This window comes from Petromyzon marinus, chromosome 80 (assembly GCF_048934315.1).
Source record: "Petromyzon marinus isolate PM22_M1 ecotype Great Lakes invasive population chromosome 80, UKy_Petmar_22M1.pri1.0, whole genome shotgun sequence".
Lineage (NCBI taxonomy): Eukaryota > Metazoa > Chordata > Hyperoartia > Petromyzontiformes > Petromyzontidae > Petromyzon > Petromyzon marinus.
The window spans coordinates 9,853,857-9,868,174 of NC_133746.1; the positions used below are offsets into that span (position 1 = coordinate 9,853,857).

A 14,318-nucleotide genomic window follows, 5' to 3' on the forward strand; every position below is an offset into this window, starting at 1 on the left:
AGGATGGTGATGGTGGGGATGGTGAGGATGGTGGTGGTGAGGATGGTGGTGGTGAGGATGGTGGTGGTGAGGATGGTGGTGATGGTGAGGATGGTGATGGTGAGGATGGTGGTGGTGAGGATGGTGGTGGTGATGGTGAGGATGGTGGTGGTGATGGTGAGGATGGTGGTGATGGTGAGGGTGGTGATGGTGAGAATGGTGATGGTGAGGATGGTGGTGGTGAGGATGGTGGTGAGGATGGTGGTGGTGAGGATGGTGATGGTGGTGATGATGGTGAGGATGGTGGTGGTGGTGATGGTATTTGTGGTGAGGATGATGGTGAGGATGGTGATGGTATTGGTGGTGGTGAGAATGATGGTGATAGTGAGGATGGTGAGGAGGATGGCGATGGTGTTGATGATGATGGTGGTGGTGAGGATGGTGATGGTGAGGAGGATAATGGTGTTGATGATGGTGTTGGTGAGGATGGTGAGGATGGTGGTGTGGTGAGGATGGTGATGGTGGTGGTGGTGTTGGTGAGGATAGTGGTGGTGGTGAGCATGGTGATGGTGTTGATGATGATGGTGTTGGTGAGGATGGTGATGGTGTTGATGATGGTGAGGATGGTGATGGTGTTGATGATGGTGAGGATGGTGATGGTGTTGATGGTGATGGTGGTGGTGAGGATGGTGGTGGTGGTGAGGATGATGGTGACAGTGAGGATGGTGGTGGTGGTGTTGGTGAGGATGGTGGTGTTGTTGATGATGATGGTGGTGGTGAGGATGGTGATGGTGGTGTTGATGATGATGGTGGTGAGGAGGATTGTGATGGTGTTGATGATGATGGTGGTGGTGAGGATGGTGATGATGAGGATGTTGATGATGATGGTGATGGTGTTGATGATGATATATTCTTCCCTTTCAGATGCACGTGGCGGCCTCTTTGCCGACATCTTGAACAGCTCTCCCTATGGGGTACTCAATGAAAAGAATCAAACCGGAGTTCCGTCATCTGGCCCTTCTTCATCCTCACCAGATATCTCAATAGCGTCAGGAGACCTCCTTTCATCAATCGACTGGCGAGTCTTTACGGCCCTTGGATCCGACCACCTACCTATTGTGTTGACCCACGATGCCGCCAAGCCTTCACAAACTCCTAAAAACCGCTCGTTTTACAACTTGAAAAAAGCCAACTGGCCACTTTTTAATTCAGAATCAGAAGCATTATTCGCCGACAACATCAACCGTATCCACACATCCGAAAAGATTTTCAGAAACATCATCGCAACTCCCACTAAGCGCACCGTCCCGGCGGGTTACTGCTAGCAACACCTTCCCTGCCTCGCTAAAGAAGCCTCAACGCTAATAAACCAACGAAACACTATTAGGACTTAAAGTCCTACATCACCACCACTCCCAGCCTTCAATATTGAAATCACAAAACTAATCAATCGAGCCAAAACAGAACACTGGCACGAGTTTGTTGAATATTTTGACCACCGCCAAAACTCAACAAAACTTTGGAAGACCATCAAACCCTGAGATGGACACTCCGAATCGCCACCCAATTGTGCAATCACTTTCAAAAACAAATCCATCATAAACAACAGTAACATCGCCAACCACTTCAACAAACTTTTCTCATCAGTCATCCTACACTCTTCCAATAAATCCACCCGTCAAAAAATCTGTCAAATCAAGGAACTTCAATCTTGATTTGAAGCTTTCGTGACTGCAGGAATCCATACTATTTGGTTCTTTTGGTGAAGTCACGTACAGTGAGGGAAAAAACTTATTTGATCCGCTGCTGATTTTGAACGTTTGCCCACTGACAAAGAAACGATCAGTCTATAATTTTAATGGTAGGTTTATTTGAACAGTGAGAGAGAATAACAAGAAAATCCAGAAAACGCATGTCAAAAATATTATAATTTGATTTGCATTTTAATGAGGGAAATAAGTATTTGACCCCCTCTCAATCAGAAAGATTTCTGGCTCCCAGGTGTCTTTTATACAGGTAACGAGCTGAGATTAGGAGCACACTCTTAAAGGGAGTGCTCCTAATCTCAGCTTGTTACCTGTATAAAAGACACCTGTCCACAAGCAATCAATCAATCAGATTCCAAACTCTCCACCATGGCCAAGACCAAAGAGCTCTCCAAGGATGTCAGGGAAAAGATTGTAGAGCTGCACAAGGCTGGCATGGGCTACAAGACCATTGCCAAGCAGCTTGGTGAGAAGGTGACAACAGTTGGTGCGATTATTCGCAAATGGAAGAAACACAAAAGAACTGCCAATCTCCCTCGGCCTGGGGCTCCATGCAAGATCTCACCTCGTGGAGCTGCAGTGATCATGAGAACGGTGAGGAATCAGCCCAGAACTACACGGGAGTATCTTGTCAATGATCTCAAGGCAGCTGGGACCATAGTCACCAAGAAAACAATTGGTAACATACTCTTTGGCTCTATTCGGTAAAGTCACGTAAAAAAACTAAAAATTTAAAAATTCACGACGTTTCGGCCACAACACAAGTCGCCTTCATCAGCTGAAGGGAGCAGACTGTCTAGAGGACAGCGCTGGAGTGAGCACAGCCAAGCTCAGACCGCGAACTTTAAGCTGTGTGAGAGGAAGCAGAGCGCCTTGACAAAGGAATTCGCTTAAAAATTAGCATTTAATTGGCGGACTTAGCATGATGAACGATGTACCATTGAAAATTAGTTTAATGTTTGGTTTGATTCAGAAGATCTTTCCAATGGTTGCTTAATTTGAAACCATCCTCTCCGTTGAAATTGTGTCTGTGTTTGTAAATCTGACTTGCCTCGTGAACAAATCTCTGATAAAAACCCGTGGGTTTGCAAAGAACCTTGGTATCGGAGAAAATTACATCGTGATCACCCACAGTGTTGTAACAGTGATCAGCTACGGCAGAAGAATTCGTTCTGCCGTGTTTCAAATCTGATTTGTGCTCGCGAATTAGGTCATTGAGATGTCGTTTCGTCTCCCCGATATAGCAGTCACCACAGGTGCAGATCAATTTGTAAACTCCGGGGTACTGTAAGTCAGGAATGACATCCTTCACGGAAGGGATCAGGTCACAGATTTTGTGTACTGTCTTGAACCGGACCAGGATCTTGTGTTTGTTTAGAATTTTGCAGATATTTTTAGTAACGCCTGCAATATATGGTAGTGTGATGGTTTTGATCGGAGTATCAAGTGGTTGTTTCTGTATGGAGGGAGAAACAGCTTGGCGGATGGTACGGTCAGAGTATCCATTCCTTTTTAGGGCCAGATGTACATGTTTTAATTCACTGGTCAGGTGGTGTTGGTCCGAAATGCAATGAGCCCTGTGGTATAACGTTTTGATAAGATAATTATTTTGCGTCGGGTGGTGGTGGGAATCAGGTTTCAAGTAGGACTCTGTGTGGGTGGGTTTCCTGTAGACAGAATGTCCCAATGAGCCATCAAGTCTCCTCTCAAACAGAACATCCAAGAATGGCAGCTTGCCATCTTTCTCCACTTCCATGGTGAATTTGATGGCGGGGTGTCTGGAATTAATGTGGTCTAGGAAAAGGTTCAAAGCCGGGAGGCCATGTGGCCAAATGACGAAAGTGTCGTCTACATATATCTTCCACAGGGAAGGTCTGAGGGTGGAAGTCTGGATGGCGTCTGATTCAAATTTCTCCATGAAAATATTGGCTATCACTGGTGACAAGGGGGACCCCATGGGGGTACCCTCATTTTGTTTGTAGAAGGAGCCGTTCCAAGTAAAGTAGGTATTGTTGAGGCAGTGCCTAACCAGTGCAGGTGTATCGTGGTCTAGTCCATGTTGGACCAAATTTTCAATTATTTCAATGGTATCAGGTACTGGGACCTTTGTGAACAAAGAGACCACATCGAAGCTGACAAGGATATCATCAGGGGACAGTACGACGTCTTTGACCATAGAGACCAATTGGGCTGAGTTAAGTACTGCTGAGGCGGTCTTGCCAGTGAAAGGCAGCAAGGTATCTGACGGAAAATGGGCTAGTCTATAGGTAGGGGAGTTGATCGTGGATTCGATGGGTCGCAGTGGGGTGCCTTCTTTATGAATCTTGGGAAGACCATAGAATCTAGGGGGTATACTCTTTGGTTCTATTCGCTAAAGGCACGTAGGTAAAAAATAAAACAACAAAAAATCACGACGTTTCGGCCACAACACAAGCAGCCTTCATCAGGTGAAGGGATCAGGCTGTCTCGAGGACAGCGCTGGAGTGGAACACAGCCACGCTCAGACCGCGACCTTTAAGCTGTGTGCGAGGACAGCTTAAAGGTCGCGGTCTGAGCGTGGCTGTGTTCCACTCCAGCGCTGTCCTCGAGACAGCCTGATCCCTTCACCTGATGAAGGCTGCTTGTGTTGTGGGCGAAACGTCGTGATTTTTTGTTATTTTATTTTCACCTACGTGACTTTACCCAATAGAACCAAAGAGTATGAGGGACGTTTAGTTGGGTCGATTAGGGAGGTCGAACTTGTGATGATCTTGTTGGTTTTTATCACTAGGCTATTAGTAGGGTCATTTTTGAGTAACTTCCATCGTTGAGCAGATTCTGGATTTTGTTGTATGAATCTTTATCCATAATTACAGTAGCGTTGCCTTTATCGGCTGAGAGGATGACTATATCACTTCTGTTTTTTTAAATTCGCGAGTTCAGAGCGTTCATTTTTGCTGATGTTACTAATGGGTTTCTTAGCATTCTTAAGAATAGTGGCTATTTCAGCTCTTGCAACGTCTGCTTGGATGTGTCCTACGCCTTTGAGGGCTACATCGACCTGAGAGATGATATCATCTACTCGTATGTGTTTTGGGGTGACAGCAAAATTCAGCCCCCTAGCCAGTACTGTTTTCAGATTGTCCGAAATCGGGGTGCTACTCTGATTAATGACGATTTTGTTGACGTCTAGTTTTGTTATATGTGGAACTGGGTTCTTCTTTGATAGGTGGTTGAATTTAGAAATCAGGTTAGCTTTACATTTGACTGACAGTGAATCAGCAGAAGAAGCAGTCATGTTGTCTACGTGATTCCAATCAGAAGGTGACATTTTTTGTGTTAACATTAAATGAGCTCGTAGGAGAGTCCTGTCTAAAGTATCGAGTTCAAATCGGAGTAGCCTTATCCTCTCTGAGATTAAAGATAGGCTGGCCTTAAACAGAATCTGTTTAGAATTCGGAGAAGATACAGCAGCAGAAGTGAGTGTGAAAGCGATGGGTATTACCTTGTGATCACGGAATCTTTTGAGGAAGGTCAGCGTTTCGATGGGCTGTGACTTCTTGTCCCGTTGTCTGTTAAAAGCTCTAACAGATAGGTGACAGCCCTCCCCTGACTGCAAGGATCCATACTCTTTGGCTCTATTCGGTAAAGTCACGTAAAAAACAACAAAAAATAAGAAAAATTCACGACGTTTCGGCCACAACACAAATGGCCTTGATCAGGTGAAGGGAGCAGACTGTCTAGAGGACAGCGCTGGAGTGAACACAGCCAAGCTCAGACCGCTACCTTTAAGCTGTGCGAGAGGAAGCAAAGCGCCTTGACAAAGGAATTTGCATAAAAATAGCATTTAATTGGCGGACTTAGCATGATGAACGATGTACAGGGGGGGAGGGGGGGCTTTTACATATTGATGGTGTGAAAAGGGAATTTGAGCAGCTGCGAAAGTTTGGGTTACCACTACTTGAAAAAATATACTGTACCATTGAAAATTAGTTTAATGTTTGGTTTGATTCAGAACATCTTTCCAATGGTTGCTTAATTTGAAACCATCCTCTCGGTTGAAATTGTGTCTGTGTTTGTAAATCTGAATTGCCTCATGAACAAATCTCTGATGAAAACCCGTGGGTTTGCAAAGAACCTTGGTATCGGAGAAAATTATATCGTGATCACCCACAGTGTTGTAACAGTGATCAGGTACAGCAGAATAATTCGTTCTGCCGTGTTTCAAATCTGATTTGTGCTCGCGAATTCGGCCAGAGACATGTCGTTTCATCTCCCCGATATAACAGTCACCACAGGTGCAGATCAATTTGTAAACTCCGGGGTACTGTAAGTCAGGAATGACATCCTTCACGGAAGGGATCAGGTCACAGATTTTGTGTACTGTATTGAACCAGACCAGGATCTTGTGTTTGTTTAGAATTTTCGAGGTCTTTTTAGTAACGCCTGCTATATATGGTAGTGTGATGGTTTTGATCGGAGAATCAAGTGGTTGTTTCTGTATGGAGGGAGAAACAGCTTGGCGGATGGTACGGTCAGCGTATCCATTCCTTTTTAGGGCCAGATGTACATGTTTTAATTCACTGGTCAGGTGGTGTTGGTCCGAAATGCAATGAGCCCTGTGGTATAACGTTTTGATGAGATAATTATTTTGCGTCGGGTGGTGGTGGGAATCAGGTTTCAAGTAGGAATCTGTGTGGGTGGGTTTCCTGTAGACAGAATGTCCCAATGAGCCATCAAGTCTCTCAAACAGAACATCCAAGAATGGCAGCTTGCCATCTTTCTCCACTTCCATGGTGAATTTGATGGTGGGGTGTCTGGAATTAATGTGGTCTAGGAAAAGGTTCAAAGCCGGGAGGCCATGTGGCCAAATGACGAAAGTGTCGTCTACATATCTCTTCCACAGGGAAGGTTTGAGGGTGGAAGTCTGGATGGCGTCTGATTAAAATTTCTCCATGAAAATATTGGCTATCACTGGTGACAAGGGGGACCCCATGGGGGTACCCTCATTTTGTTTGTAGAAGGAGCCGTTCCAAGTAAAGTAAGTATTGTTGAGGCAGTGCCTAACCAGTGCAGGTGTATCGGGGTCTAGTCCATGTTGGACCAAATTTTCAATTATTTCAATGGTATCAGGTACTGGGACCTTTGTGAACAAAGAGACCACATCGAAGCTGACATGGATATCGTCAGGGGACAGTACGACGTCTTTGACCATAGAGACCAATTGGGCTGAGTTAAGTACTGCTGAGGCGGTCTTGTTAGTGAAAGGCAGCAAGGTATCTGACGGAAAACGGGCTAGTCTATAGGTAGGGGAGTTGATCGTGGATACGATGGGTCGCAGTGGTGTGCCTTCTTTATGAATCTTGGGAAGACCATAGAATCTAAGGGGTATACTCTTTGGTTCTATTCGGTAAAGTCACATAGGTAAAAAATTAAACAACACAAAATCACGACGTTTTGGCCACAACACAAGCAGCCTTCATCAGGTGAAGGGATCAGGCTGTCTCGAGGACAGCGCTGGAGTGGAACACAGCCACGCTCAGACCGCGACCTTTAAGTTGTGTGCGAGAACAGCTTAAAGGTCGCGGTCTGAGCGTGGCTGTGTTCCACTCCAGCGCTGTCCTCGAGACAGCCTGATCCCTTCACCTGATGAAGGCCGCTTGTGTTGTGGCCGAAACGTCGTGAATTTTTGTTGTTTTACTTTTTTACCTACGTGACTTTACCGAATAGAACCAAAGAGTATGGATCCTTGCAGTCACAAAAGCTTTAAATATAGAATCTAGGGGGTCTTGCAGCAGAAGGTTTTAGGGAGGGACGTTTAGTTGGGTCGATTAGGGAGGTCGAACTTGTGATGATCTTGTTGGTTTTTATCGCTAGGCTATTAGTAGGGTAATTTTTGAGTAACTTCCATCGTTGAGCAGTTTCTGGATTTAGTTGTTGTTTGAATGTTTATCCATAATTACAGTAGCATTGCCTTTATCGGATGACTATATCACTTCTGTTTTTTAAATTCGCGAGTTCAGAGCGTTCAATCCAGAATCTGCTCAACGATGGAAGTTACTCAAAAATAAAAAATGACCCTACTAATAGCCAAGCGATGAAAACCAACAAGATCATCACAAGTTCGACCTCCCTAATCGACCCAACTAAACGTCCCTCCCTAAAACCTTCTGCTGCAAGACCCCCTCAATTTTATGGTCTTCCCAAGATTCATAAAGAAGGCACCCCACTACGACCCATTGTATCCACGATCAACTCCCCTACCTATAGACTAGCCCGTTTTCTGTCAGGTACCTTGCTGCCTTTCACTGGCAAGACCGCCTCAGCATTACTTAACTCAGCCCAATTGGTGTCTATGGTCAAAACGTTGTACTGTCCCCTGACGATATCCTTGTCAGCTTCGATGTGGTCTCTTTGTTCACCAAGGTCCCAGTACCTGATACCATTAAAAATAATTGAAAATTTGGTCCAACATGGACTAGACCCCGATGCACCTGCACTGGTTAGGCACTGCCTCAACAATACCTACTTTACTTGGAACGGCTCCTTCTACAAACAAAATGAGGGTACCCCCATGGGGTCCCCCTTGTCACCAGTGATAGCCAATATTTTCATGGAGAAATTTGAATCAGACGCCATCCAGACTTCCACCCTCAGACCTTCCCTGTGGAAGATATATGTAGACGACACTTTCGTCATTTGGCCACATGGCCTCCCGGCTTTGAACCTTTTCCTAGACCACATTAATTCCAGACACCCCGCCATCAAATTCACCATGGAAGTGGAGAAAGATGGCAAGCTGCCATTCTTGGATGTTCTATTTGAGAGGAGACCTGATGGCTCATTGGGACATTCTGTCTACAGGAAACCCCACACAGATTCCTACTTGAAACCTGATTCCCACCACCACCCGACGCAAAATAATTATCTCATCAAAACGTTATACCACAGGGCTCATTGCATTTCGGACCAACACCACCTGACCAGTGAATTATAACATGTACATCTTGCCCTAAAAAGGAATGGATACTCTGACCGTACCATCCGCCAAGCTGTTTCTCCCTCCATACAGAAACAACCACTTGATACTCCGATCAAAACCATCACACTACCATATATAGCAGGCGTTACTAAAAAGATCTCGAAAATTCTAAACAAACACAAGATCCTGGTCCGGTTCAATACAGTACACAAAATCCGTGACCTGATCCCTTCCGTGAAGGATGTCATTCCTGACTTACAGTACCCCGGAGTTTACAAATTGATCTGCACCTGTGGTGACTGCTATATCGGGGAGACGAAACGACATGTCTCTGACCGAATTCGCGAGCACAAATCAGATTTGAAGCACGGCAGAACGAATTCTTCTGCCGTAGCTGGTCACTGTTACAACACCGTGGGCGATCACGATATAATTTTCTCTGGTACCAAGGTTCTTTGCAAACCCACGGGTTTTTATCAGAGATTTGTTCACGAGGCAATTCAGATTTACAAACACAGACACAATTTCAACGGAGAGGATGGTTTCAAATTAAGCAACCATTGGAAAGATGTTCTGAATCAAACCAAACATTAAACTAATTTTCAATGGTACAGTATATTTTTTCAAGTAGTGGTATCCCAAACTTTCGCAGCTGCTCAAATTCCCTTTTCACACCATCAATATGTAAACTCCCCCCCTCCCCCCCTCGCCGGTCTGCACTTGCTCCCCCCCTGTACATCGTTCATCATGCTAAGTCCGCCAATTAAATGCTAATTTTTACACGAATTCCTTTGTCAAGGCGCTCTGCTTCCTACCACATAGCTTAAAGGTCGCGGTCTGAGCTTGGCTGTGTTCACTCCAGCGCTGTTCTCTAGACTGTCTGCTCCCTTCACCTGATGAAGGCCACTTGTGTTGTGGCCGAAACGTCGTGAAATGTTTTTGGTGTTGTTTTTTTACGTGACTTTACCGAATAGATCCAAAGAGTATGGATCCTTGCAATCACGAAAGCTTTAAATCTAGAATTGGTAACACACTCTGCCGTGAAAGACTAAAATCCTGCAGCGCCCGCAAGGTCCCCCTGCTCAAGAAAGCACATACTGTAGGTATAAAATAAAATAAATCACGACGTTTCGGGCGCAACTCAAGCGTCCGTCGTCAGGTGGGAAAGCGTGGCCTGCTGCTGGGACAGGCTGTTTTAAAAGGTTTGAAATGGGTGCAGCTCAAGTGTCATAGAGAAGTGTCCGGGGGCTATTGATGTTAATGTGAGAAATTAGATGGCATGGAAGTGGCTATGTTAATGTGAGGGATTAGCATGTTAATGTGAGAGATTGGCATGATGTTAATGTGAGAGATTAGCATGTAACTGTAGATAAGGAGAGCTGCCTCCGCAACGAGGGAGTGCAACTCAACGGGTGTAATCCAAAGGGCCTGTGAGTATGAGAGTGTAATCCGAAAGACATGTGGGCATGAGAGTGCAATCCAAAGGCATGAGAGTGCAATGCAACGGACATTTGAGCATGAGAGATCTAAGAGAGAGGCATAGAGAGAGAAATACAGAGTCGAAATAACAGCTGACATAGGCAGGTTGCAATGACACATCACAGTCAGTGAAGACTTTACCTGGTTAATAACGTCCTTCCAATGATTGCTCAGTTTGTACCCATCCTCTCGGTTGAAGTTGTGTTGTCTGTGTTTATATATCTGGATGGCTTCATGAACAAATTTCTGAAGGTAGCCGGTAGGTTTGCAGAGTACCTCCGTCTTGAAAAAATCTATTTCATGTGAGCCCACAACGTTAAAACAATGATCGGCAAAGGCAGAGGTATTGGTCCTACCGTTTTTCAGACCTGCCTTGTGTTCACGGACGCGGTCCGAGACATGTCGTTTCGTTTTCCCCAATGTCACTGCTGCCGCAACCACAGCTCAGTTTGTAGACAGCAGGGTATTGCATGTCAGGAATCCCATCTTTTGCAGATGGGATTAAATCACGGATTTTATGTACTGTATTGAAACGAACCTGCATCTTGTGTTTCTTTAAGATTTTGGAAATCTTTTTGGTAACCCCTGCTATGTAAGGTAAAGTGATGGTTTTGGTTGGATCCTCAGAAGGTTGTCTCCGCATGGTTGGGGAGACAGCTTTACGGATTGTACGGTCCGAGTATCCGTTCATCCTGAGGGCTTGGTGTAGATGCTCCAACTTCCTCTAAACGACGCCCCCCCCCCCCCCCCAATTTAGCCATGAAGAGGTGAAACTAGCTATCAAAAAAGCCAATTTCCGCAATTGGCCCCGGTGGCATAGCTATGCCCCACCTCAAACACCTCGACCCCCTTGGCATAAAGTTTCTCGCTTCCACCATTAATGCCTCACTCCAGTACAACCTCATTCCGGCCATCTGGAAATCATCGACAATCATCCCACTTACAAAACCTGGCAAAGACCTAAATCAAGCAATGTCCTACAGGCCGATTTCCCTACTTTGCCCATCAATCAAGATTTTAGAGGTACTCATCCTCCCAATCATCACCACCAACTTACCTCCATCATCTTAACAACATTGCTTTCTCCCTGCACACTCAACAACAGCTCTTCTCAACCTAACCACCCAAATTGCAAACGGTTTCAATGGGAAAAATCCCCCATCCTGCACTATCGTCACTTCCCTTGACCTTACAAAGGCTTTCAACACCGTTAACCACCTCACGCTCATCAACATCATCCAGGGCTCTACGCTACCATCAGGCCTTGTTTGCTGGCTTACAAATTACCTAATGGGCCGCCAATCACGCACTCTCTTTCGTGATATTCAATCCTCCTCACGAAACATTCATGCAGGAGTACCACAAGGTTCCATAATATCCCCAGCGCTGTTCAACGCCTACCTCCACGATCTACCAACTCCTCCACAGTTTACACTTCTAATCAAAATATACCCAAAATGGAAAACTCCAACTCCTATCTAAAACGGCTCTGCACTTTCCTAGCCAATAGATCGCTTCAACTCTCAACATCCAAATCAACAATCACTCTTTTCACACCTGATGCTCATCAAACTAACTTACATCCCAACGTCATAATAAACAAACAACGCTTCCGACTAGCTAAAACCCCTAAAATTCTAGGTGTAACCTTTGACACCATGTTCAGCTTGGCTCAACATGGCAGAAACGTCCATGCAAAAGTTAACAAACGAAATTACATCTTACGAGCTTTAGCCGGCACATCCTGGGGTCAACAAAAGGAGGCTTTGCTCCTAACCAACAAAGCCATTGGACGTCCCATCATCAATTACGCCAGTCCCATTTGGTGCCCAAACCTCTCCTCTACAGGTTACCAAAAGTTCCAAACCACCCAAAACCAAGCACTTCGCCTAGCCACAGGATGCCACCTCATGGCGCCCATTGATCATCTCCACCAAGAGATCAAAGTTCTTACGATTCAAGAACACTGCAAGCTTCTCACCGATCAATATCTGGCTTCATGCCACTCGACAACACATCCTTGCACAAAGCTACTCAAAGGCCCCCCTGCACCTGCTAGGAAAATGAAATCCACCTTGCCTTCCTTCAGCTCTGCCAACGTGTAATCTACTTTAAAAACTCTTCCACCAAATAGCACCACCAAATCAATTTTGAACTACTTGCACACCTGTTGTATATGCCGGGTCTTGAAAATGTAATGAAAATAATAATAATTAAATGAAATTTGGAAAAATACGTAATTATCTGAAATTATGTTAATTGGTGTAATTATGCGCATAAATTCTGCTAATCCGGGAGGTGTAATCGTATTAAGTTATGCAATTGCATGCGATTATGCTAATGCAAGCCATTATGATAATTAGGCCCTGCCTCGCTGACGATGGTAGTATTATCAATCGGGATCGTACAATTAATTGTATGAAGTGTTTGCAGGTGTCCTGTAAGTATGCTAGATTAAGCTCAGCTTCGTTGTCTAGGTTTGTATTATCAATCAGTATAATACAATTATTCTCGCTTTAACATTTACTGATTATGTATTAGTGTTTATGTCAGGTCTCCAAATTCAAATCTCACTGCAGGATACAATTATTATTCAGATTATTATGCATGAACTTAGGAAGGCACCACGCAGACACTTCTTGTGTTAAGCAATTTTAATTTCTAAACAAAACCTTAACACTCTAATATGCGAACTCTTATGCTTGGAATTGTCAACACAGTGCTCCTGGAGATGTCCCCCTCATTGATCCATACGTTTAACCCTCAATGGTCACATTTGTTAATTGAGTAACAGTACAATCGATTATTCCTCAGAGTACGCGAGCATACACGGTGAGAGGAAAAGTCCTTAAAATTCATGCAACGATATTCATACGAAGGGCAATAAAGAAACATGTCACGAAGGCAAGAGTAGTTTTCAATTAATTCATTGGCAAGATTATGCAATTAAAAAGAAAAAACGAACGACTAAAATACTTCTAAATGACCGTATCCATGTAACTCAATGGGCAGCAATGTTCTTCACGATCAGTTGATATTTAACGCACCACCTTGGAATGGCAACCCTTCTTGAAACACAAAGATAACTTTTCGGAACAATCTTATTTGTCCCGATATGCGTGTTGTGTGTCTTCTTTGCCACTTGTTCAATTCTTTGCGTAAAGCAGACGCCGGGCGATGCGTCGTGAGGGTGTGAGTGTGGGGGAGGGTCATACAAACGGCTTCGTTCTCTCTCTTGCTCGGGGGCGGCCACAGTTTCGGTCCACAGCTGGGTGGAAGAGTCGGCACGACGCTCGCCGTTGGTGCGCGATGATCCGTCATCAGATAGCGCCCGTAGCTCGTCCGCTGGCTGCAGTTCCTCACTCTTGTCTTGGTTCCCAGCCGGTGCCGGTCGGTGTGTGTGTGGGTCGAACCCACGGCGCGCTCGCTGGCGCTGACACTCTTGCTCATGGGCGGCTGGTCAGGCTCTTTCCCCTGCTGGATGAGCCGAGTCGGCACTACGCTTGTCCGCTGGCAGCTGACACCCTTCGCTTGGTGGCGCTGGTGGCGCTGCTGCGCGCTCTCTCTTGCTCCCTCTCTCTCTCTGGCGATGCTCGATTGCGTGTGCAGCTCGTTCGCTGGTGGCAGACACCCTTGCTCGGTGGAGCTGGTTCTCTGTGATGCTGGCTTGGTCGATGCTTGGCGCTTTCCGCCCTTTCTCCAGGTTAATTGCTTGTCGTCGCTCGGCACTCTTTCTCTCTCATTTCTCTTGCTCTCTCCTTGATCGTGCAGCTGCCAGTTTCACACGGACACCCGCCCTTCAGGGCTGCGCTTTGTCGTTGCTCAACTTTCGTGCTCTTCACCCTTCTTCCAGGAGGGCTCTTGCTGTGAGCTGCTCGTCGCTGGCTGGATCACTCACTCTCAAAACTTGAAAATTGTATTTGCACACCTCTTACACAACTCTGATAGCTTAGTACGATACAGCTTATCGCAATCCTCGATTCCGCAAAGCGACTTAAAACATCAGAATGAATGTAGAATAAAACTTTCAGCGATATTCTGTCGGTTCATGCCGAACTCAGCTCTTAACAACACATCGTCCCTTCTCTCTGTGAGACACGACACCCATGGTTGATCTCGAGGCCATGCCCCGG

General features: G+C 45.5%; 1 protein-coding gene across 2 annotated transcripts in view; it reads left to right on the top strand.

Annotated features, from left to right (window-relative positions):
- The window catches only part of LOC116957653 (uncharacterized), a 31,036-nt gene that overhangs the window by 1,375 nt on the left and 15,343 nt on the right, over window positions 1-14,318 (top strand). For both annotated transcript variants that reach the window (XM_032979958.2, XM_076057253.1), the window contains exon 2: window positions 904-2,339. In XM_032979958.2, coding sequence (XP_032835849.2) covers window positions 2,115-2,339 — 225 coding nt within the window. In that variant the 5' untranslated portion in view covers window positions 904-2,114. The remainder of the gene's footprint in view (window positions 1-903; window positions 2,340-14,318) is intronic.